The sequence below is a fragment of the Pseudorasbora parva genome, chromosome 20 (genome assembly GCF_024679245.1).
Source record: "Pseudorasbora parva isolate DD20220531a chromosome 20, ASM2467924v1, whole genome shotgun sequence".
Taxonomy (NCBI): domain Eukaryota; kingdom Metazoa; phylum Chordata; class Actinopteri; order Cypriniformes; family Gobionidae; genus Pseudorasbora; species Pseudorasbora parva.
In genome coordinates, this window is record NC_090191.1 from 16676566 (window position 1) to 16685297 (window position 8732).

An 8732-nucleotide genomic window follows, 5' to 3' on the forward strand; every position below is an offset into this window, starting at 1 on the left:
TCTGCTCGTTTAGCGGTTGAATTTGCCTATTATAAACTAGTTGAAAAATTGGAAATTTTTGAGGAAGTTTGGTGTTTAAACGGGATTTTATGCAAAATAAGTGACGGGTGTTTAGAAATGAAGCTGTAAATTATATTATTGTTTATTTATTTTTGTTTATTTATTTATTTTTGTATTTTTTGTTTTGTTTTTGTATAAATTTGTTTTGTGCGTATGTGTAATGATGTAATTATGCAAACCTGTTTTTAATTGTAATTAAAGGGTTTTGAAAAGTCAAAGTCTCTCTCTCTCTCTCTCTTATCTCTCTCTAATTTCAGTCTATTCATTATTCTCTTTTATGTATTCTTTCGTTAATATCTATACTTCTACTCTCTTGATGCATATTTAGTATGTACTTTCTGTGTGAATTGTAGTGTTATTTTTAGTCTGTGTTTATTAAACCTCCAAAAGACATTTAATGAGTTGAATCTGTTATTCTGCCACATACACAAAGTCAATGAAACTTGCGATCTAACATTACCTAACTGCTTATGCTACTATGTTAGTAAAGTAAACTGTATGACCATTTGAAATATTGAACTTGTCCTGATCAGTAAAGTTAATGTTTCTTATGCGCTCGTAAAGCAGTAATCCCTTATTGAGAATTGATTTGAAAAGTCTGTAACTAATTTGCAGGACAAACTTAGTAGGATAATTTCAAGCAATTCCGTAAAGGGTTACTTGTATTTAATTAAACAATTTTCCCTATCGGAAAATTTTAATACGTAATGAACAACTGGCAAATTATATTCATAAATTCATGAATATTGAATATTAAATCCCTTTTGAGTTAATTATTCCCAGAGACATTAAACTCATAAGTCATTGTTGTTACACTCTGAAGGAAAGATCCCAGTAACTGAGGGATTGTATGGAAAGATCCCAGTAACTGAGGGAATCTGATAGCTAAATGTGATTTTTGTTTTGAAAAAGCAGATGAATGATATCATTAATTGCAAGACATTGTATGTTTTATTGGACCAGAGCTCTTCTCTGACTGTCCGAGCGATTGTCGCTTTAGACACCGCCTTACAGACTGGGAACCAGACTGAAACATGTCGATTGCTGAATAAAATGTGTGGTCAGCGGGGCATTTTTGCACATAACTGTGTCCACTCACCCATAAGGTGTTGAAAATGTGGCAAAATGAGACCACCAGACTAAATTTTGAAAACGAAACTAAATAAAGAATAGATTAAATAATTATTTTTTTTTGAAAGAAGGAGTTGTGATAATTTTAATATGTTGCAAAGATACATACATTTTGATGTAGAGGATTTAAAATCAATATGCTCTTGCTCTTCTCACTTTTGCAAAACTCTGATAATGCTTATTTGACTGAAATTTGATTGTTGAAATAACTATAGGTGAGTTAATATGTTGGAAAACCTAGAAGCTGATGTTTTGGGTTAATTATTTGAAAATGTGATCTCAGTCCAAGAATAGAGTTAAAAGGAAAATGGCTGATGTTTATTTGGAACCAATTTTAATTCATAGCCAGATCATACACTGAGTTAGTGTGAAGAGTGAAAAGTTTGTAAGAATGCAGTGTGCCAGCCCTGAAGGCCTCAGAGTCTCTCTCTCATCCCAAATTAGCTCAAAGCTGATATCTGGACAAGTGTCACAGGATGTCATAGGATAAAGAAACAAGGCATCAGTTGACAATCATAGAGACAATTATTTATTAAAAATAAACTATTGCCAATGAGAGGGCAATGATAAATATTCATGAAGAATATTTCATATTTTTCAAAATATAGACAACAAAATGATCTGAAATTTTAGACTAATCTGTTATATGACCAGTAACTTCCATGCCTGCTCTTAGCCACCACCATGTACAGAACTGATGGCTTTGGTCACAGAACATTAAATTGTTATGACCAGATGTACTGAGTATAATCTATTAATTTTAATGATTAAGTTGTGTTGTAATTAACCTGTCTCCATGTTTTACCAATAATAAGCAGACCAAACGGCTCTAGAGACTCTTGAATGCACTTTCCCCAAAGTTCCAAATCACAGCCGATCCTGTTGAGGGTCAAAGATCTCAAGCGGGGAGTGGGCACGAAGTGATTTTCCCAATGACGGGTAAGATCCCCTTTTGGCCAGTGGGGGGCGACCTAAGGCAGGGTAATCGCGCTGACACTCAAGCTCCGCCCCCAAAAGGAGGGTGGAGTCTACTTGAGGTGTGTATGAGTTGAGCAGATGTCTGTGAGGCGCAACAGACTCATTGGCCCTCATTTATCAATCTTGCGTAGAAACTGGTGTATATGTTGGCGTAAGATTATGCTTACACTCCTCTCACCGCCTGATTTATGAAACTGTGCGCACCTCTGCAATTCAGGTGTACGCAATACTTGTCCTTGATAAATGCGGCGGCTGAAAACGATCGTCATTAGAATAACACGCCCCTATATATTCAAGTCTCCGCCTCCCCCACGCCCTCATTTTACGCCATGGACACGCGGAAGACGGCAAAGAAGCGAAACTTCTCCGATGTGGAGATTGAGACCATCACCAGGGAAGTGGAAAAAAACAAAATCGTTTTATTTGGGAGTTTAAAGAGTGGGATTAAAGGGGCCCACAAAAACAAAATATGGACCCAAATTACAAGAACTGTTAATAGTGTGGGGGTTGAGAAGCGCACTCCAGCAGAGGTAAAAAATGTTTTATTGCTTAATATAGACCAGTAGTGATCAAGTTAAGTATGAGTGTTCATGTTTATTGTAGGTGAAAAAAAAGTGGTCAGATATAAAGATCGCTACAAAGAGGCGCGTCTCAGCACTTAAGAGGAGCCAGAGTCAGACTGGGGGAGGCCCACCGAATCCAAGCCTCCAGCTGACACCGAACGAGGAGCGGGTGGCAGCCCTCATAGGAACGGCGTCTTTAGAAGGTATCACCGGTGGTGGAGATACTGACGACATTCATGGTAAGTAAACTTTAATTTGATAGGCCAATAAATAAAAAAAAAGACACGTCCATAGTTAACCAATTTTATTTAAATATTGTTTTGCAGATGATGGCACTGCAGGCCCCAGCGCCTTCGAGGCATCTCCCCCTCAGCCCATCCAGGAGCCTGAGCACATCCTTGCGCCCCACCCAGAGCCTGAGCAGGTGCAAGCGGGGGAAGCCGAGGCCCGTCCACCAGCCTCTCGTGCGCCACGGCCAAGGGTCCTGACGGATGAGGTCCTGGAGAGACAGACAGAAATTTGTAGACTACTGGTTGAAATTAACCATTCATTAGTATCAATAAATACGACATTAAATAAAATAAATGAAAACTTAAAAAAATAAAAACGAAGTCTGTGTTATTTTACCTTACCCTTAAAACCGCTGGACAAGGTCTCGTCTGAGCTGAACAGCTCCTAAAGCCGGTGGTGCTGCCCACTGCTCCACTGGCACTTCTGGGTCTGGGGCCAGCGCGTCAAATGGCACACGGTTTTGCTGAGCAATGTTGTGCAAGACGGCACATGCCAAAATTATGTTGCACACTTTCTGTGGCGAATAGAGCAAGGTGCCCCCCGCGTGTGCCAGGCAGAGCCATCTACCTTTTAGGAGCCCCACGCAGCGCTCCACAGTGGCTCGTGTTCGTGTATGCGCGTTGTTGAAGTTGCGCTCCTGAAGCGTCACAGGGTTTGGCACAGGGGTGATCAAAAAGTCCAAAAGAGGATAACCCCTGTCACCTAAATGGGAAAAGAGAAGTTATGAAACGAATATATTTTGCAATAGAAATGTACTCTTATTACTCACCTAAAAGATAACCATGACCCCTCAATGCGCCGTCTTGCAGCCGTCTGCGCACGCTGCTGTGCTCGAAAATGAAGGCATCGTGGGTGCCTCCAGGCCATCGTGCCACAACATTTAATAGGCAGAGTGTGGCATCACAAATAATTTGCACATTTACTGAATGATAATTTTTGCGGTTGATGTATGCGTAATCATTAACCGATGGTGGTTTCAGACGCACGTGGGTACAGTCAATTGCACCAATGACATTTGGAATCCCAGCAATCTCATAAAACCCCCTTTTAATCATCGTTTGCTGGGCATTGTCGTATGGGAATTGGATATAGTGTGGGATGAGAGTCCTGATGGCAGCCATCACGGATGGCAGAATGCGGCTCATGGTGGGTTGGGATATGCCAGACCTGTCAGCAATCTCCCGTTGAAAGGTTCCAGTGGCCAAGAACCCCAGTGTGGAGAGAACCTGGACTGGAACAGGTAAGGCCCTTGACCGCCGGGTCTCACGTTGGAGGTAGGGCTCCAGGTTATTGCACAGCTCCAGGAGAAGATGCCTTGGAAGACGGAATCTGCTCATCAGCCATTCATCTGATTCATTCAGAAGATCTCGCCTATCTTGAAACACTCTTTCCCTTCTCAAGGGCGCATACGCGTCTTCTAAAAGCGCCAGGTCAGCCATCATTGACAATTCGTATACGGTGGAAATCCAGTTTAAATAGCTGTTTGGATGAGAAATTACCTATCACAATGCATTATTTTACAGCACGTGTTTTCAAACAATTAGCATTTAATTTCGTATCACGGCACATGTATTAGGGTGTTCACTTAGGGATAATGATGTGATGTGGAGTACTACCATTCATTCACATTAATAATTGTATGACAATTTGTAAGATTCTTATTATTATTATTTAAAAGAAGAAGAATGTCATTTTTATTATTTTGTCAGTCTGAATTATTTTCAGTCCCAGTCCGTGCGCAACTGCCGGGCCAGGCGGGCATGAACCGTCAGGTAAAAGCGCACAGGCTCGCGACTGGAGGAATACATGCCTAATCAAATGCTTTGGTATAGTCACACAAATTAAACATTGAAGTCCATGTTGCACAAAAATAAACACTAAAGTTTATAATTACTTTGTTGTTGTTGTTGTTTTTTTTTACAGTGGGTCATAATATAGCATATATTTGTCAGTGCGTTTTGTGGTGTTAGGAATTGTTTTTCTGCGCATTTTCGCACTAACTCAAACGTGCGTACACCACCTCCTGAGCTGGCGTAGGATTTGAGCGTGCCGTACGCCAACGTCCATATTGATAAATCTCAAAGTCACCGTGGGTTTGGGTGTACGCAAGGTGTACGCTGGAAATTTGGTGTACGCACTTTTGATAAATGAGGGCCATTGTGTGGGGGGAGCTGTGTCTTGTAGGGGCCGAGAGTCCAGACAGAGATACAGCACTCTGCCCCAAAGAAAGGCTCTTCAATACCGCTCACCAAAACAAAACAAAAAAAACCTGCATATATTGTGTTTGAATGCCAGGGAATGCCAGGGGCCACCCTGAGGGAAATTTATGATGGTAAGGGGCATCCAAGAGCCAGCTGAGACCATGAGGTGATTGTCATTAACTTTTCTGGAGATCAGAACAAAATGTATTAATTTGTATCAGTAAAACTGTGTGATATTGAACTAACATTATATCATAGTTTTAAATCCTGCAGGTCATTAGATATGGCAGAGGATAATTCAGAGACATGGTGATGGCTTTGAGATGAGGACGAAATTTGAAGTTTAGAGGGAAGGTCTGGATAACAAAGGTATTTAAACTCAAGATAACTTGAAACAATTTCACATAATTTAATACTATAAGTTGCTCTGAGTTAAAGTCTCAGAAGCTGTTGAAAAGATTATTTGTGTAAGAGACAGAGAGAGATAAAATGAGAGAGAGGCTGCTTGTGGAAGCAGGGATGGCACAATGTCTGTTAAAACTGAGACGGAAAATAAATAAATAAATACATTTGGAATCGGCTGACTTCTAAAGACAACTTAAAAGTGAACAGACATGATTTGAAACTGGTTAAGAAACCAAGTAGAAGCAAATTTTGAGAATGAGCAGTTCATATTTATGTGTCCTTATTAAGGTAGTGTTTGAGCACTACATATAATAAAGTTAAACAACAAACTTTAAAAGAAGCTGATTATTCTGAATCTGATAAAGAAGATGATTTAGAATAAAATTGGGACGAGCTTTAAGTGAATTGATATCCAGCTCTGTCTGTTAATGTTAATTATGACTACTTTTGTCATTTATGATGTTGAATTACACTCTGGATTAGTAAATGCTATAGATTTAGAGACAGAGACAAAGTGACAGATTGGCTTAAGTCACTATTGAAATTATCCAGAGACTCCATCACATTTATGAAATGCTGGAGGGCGAACAAAGGAATAAAACCTCTGAAAATAAAATAAACTTTTTTTTATTTTTATTTTTACTATTTTTATTTTAAGTTGTATGGTTCATAAGAAGGAAAGCATGACATTTGACTTATAAACAGAACTACAATTAATGTAAGAGAATAATACAAATAAAAAGGACTGTGATGCTCTCTGTGTGACTGGGATTGAGATGAGGTAAAAATAGGGATTGTTTTAAAACAAGTTTAAAATAAATTTTGGAATTATAGTACAAATTTGAATACTTTATTAAAGTAATTTGTATGACAGCAGGGAGCAGGTGGGGTAAAGTCTAGAAAGGTGGAGGTTTTGATATGGAGAGAAGAGGAATGAAGGCAGAAAGACAGCATACATGTGTATGAATGAGAGGAAACCAAGTGGAACAGTGAGGTTTACAGGGAAAAGAGAAGTAGGGGAAGAAGTCTGTGCAGGCAGGTTGGAATGGGTGGAGAAAGGTGTCAAGTCTGTTGATTGATAAAAGAGAAAGGAAAGGTGTACGGGACAGTAGTGAGACCAGCGATGGTGTATGGTTTGGAGACAGTTGCACTAAGGAATTGAGCTAGATGGACGAAGATGATTCGTTTTTGACAACCCCTGAAGGGAACAGCCGAAAAGAAAAGAAGATTAAATAATATGAAAACCATTTGTAAGTTCTTGGTAAAATTATGATAATTTTGGAGTTTTAATTGACAAAACATTGAATTAAAAAATGTACTTTAAAGGAAATCCTAATTATTATGCCATATTATACCTTATTATATCCTAACGTATAAAGAATTGGGTATTGAATATGATTAAACATTAATGTCACAAGAGAAAGATGAGTGAACGAGCTAATTGAATGTGATATAACCAGATAATTATGTCGTTCTGATAAAGTTTCCAACATTAATACATTTTGATTTATGTTCATAAGAATATGATGTACAGTGAAGAACTGTACATATCTAGATATAAACATGAAGTTGAGGTTGAGGATAGTGACCTCAGACATTTGAGCTTTAAAAATAAGTCATGCATGGGCAGAGGAGTCATCTGAACTGTGGGCAAAGCACAAACATAAACTGAAGGATGTTTATATATATAGACTTAAGGGCTTAGATTAATTATTATCTATATATTACTTTTTTGTTGTTGTTGTTCAATTTGAATTGGACCTCTATTGGAGTCTGTGATGATTTGGATTAATCAAGAGAAACAATGATTGTTTCTTCCTTCATGTTTTCTAAAAGTGTGTATTTGGTCTCTGAGGAGGGACTGGGGGTCTGTCCTAGGAATGTTTGATGTGTCACTAAACAGTTGATAGCAACAAGGTGTCGTGTGCTGGATTTTGTAGGTTTCACACCTCTAAATTGACAGGAGTGCAGTGACAGTGCTTACTCACTTAGCCCGGCTTGCAGACATGAAATATGAATCGTATATTTACTTTCACTGAAACATGAAAGAATCAAGATAAAGATTGCCTGGTTAAGACTGGAGCCCTGACTGAATCATGCAAGTTGATGAAAGGTACAAGTGTATCAATTTACACACAATGTTTTATGTTTTATGATATGTTTTGCTTTCGGATTTGCGCATGATTTTGGGGCATTGTGAAAACACTGGAAACCGTCTCGCCATTTTGCGAATTGTGTCTGTTCCTCTAGACGCAATTTTTCTTGCCTGGCCAGGTTGATATCTGTAAATGCGCAGCGCACACTAATAACAAAGATTTGATTTCAACAGGAAACGTGAGAGCAGATGAGGCTGCAAAGGCCGGGGCAGAGCAGCAGTCAAAGGAACCATAATGTCTTTTGATATATGTGAAATTAACAAAAATGCTTTCACTTCTTTACAGAGTATGGAGACCTTCGCCACAACAGCAGAGACAGCTGTGGAAACGATGTGGCTTCACCGTTCAAAATGGTGTGGTGATGGCAAGCCTTGTTTACCCTGAAAATTATTCGATCATTATGCTAGATGGCTGCATGGATGACCAGGCAGCCAAAGGGGGAATTATTAAATATAAAACTATCTGGGGTACAGTATTTGATGAAATTTGATGAATTTTTTTTGAAAACTAAACTGTCTGGGATACAGTATTTGATGAAATTTTTTGAAAAACAACAACAACAAAAAAACAACAACAGAGGCCTACAGCAAATCTGAGCCCATTTAAAAAAAGTTTTTCGGGAAAACCACCATTCATAGGAATGAAAAGGGGTAAACAATAGCTTACATCAATAGAATTGCGAATTATTGCAAAAAGAAATGTCTTTGCTGTTTGTCTAAGATCTGTGTGCAGGTTAAGGGACCCGATATGGTGATATGGGACCTTAGAGCTGGAAGGCGTAAAAGTGGCTAGAGCTTTTGTCATGCTGATGATGACACATATGGCCGTCAAGGTTGCTGAGAGAGAGAGACATGGGTGCATGCGAGCCATTGCAGACGGGGAGATCAAACACAAACATCACTTGGCATTATAATCTGAGGAGCAGAGAAACAGGCAAAACGTGGCGC

General features: G+C 39.0%; 1 protein-coding gene across 1 annotated transcript; it reads right to left on the reverse strand.

Moving 5' to 3' along the window:
- Positions 1-3166: 3166 nt before the first annotated feature.
- On the reverse strand, positions 3167-4098 carry LOC137049755 (putative nuclease HARBI1). The gene is made up of 3 exons (XM_067428393.1): positions 3793-4098; positions 3365-3725; positions 3167-3231 (listed from the first exon to the last, which is right to left on the reverse strand). Exons 1-2 carry the CDS (start codon positions 4076-4078, stop codon positions 3367-3369), a joined length of 645 nt encoding a protein of 214 aa, XP_067284494.1. The 5' UTR covers positions 4079-4098; the 3' UTR covers positions 3167-3231; positions 3365-3366.
- Between the last annotated feature and the right edge of the window lie 4634 nt (positions 4099-8732).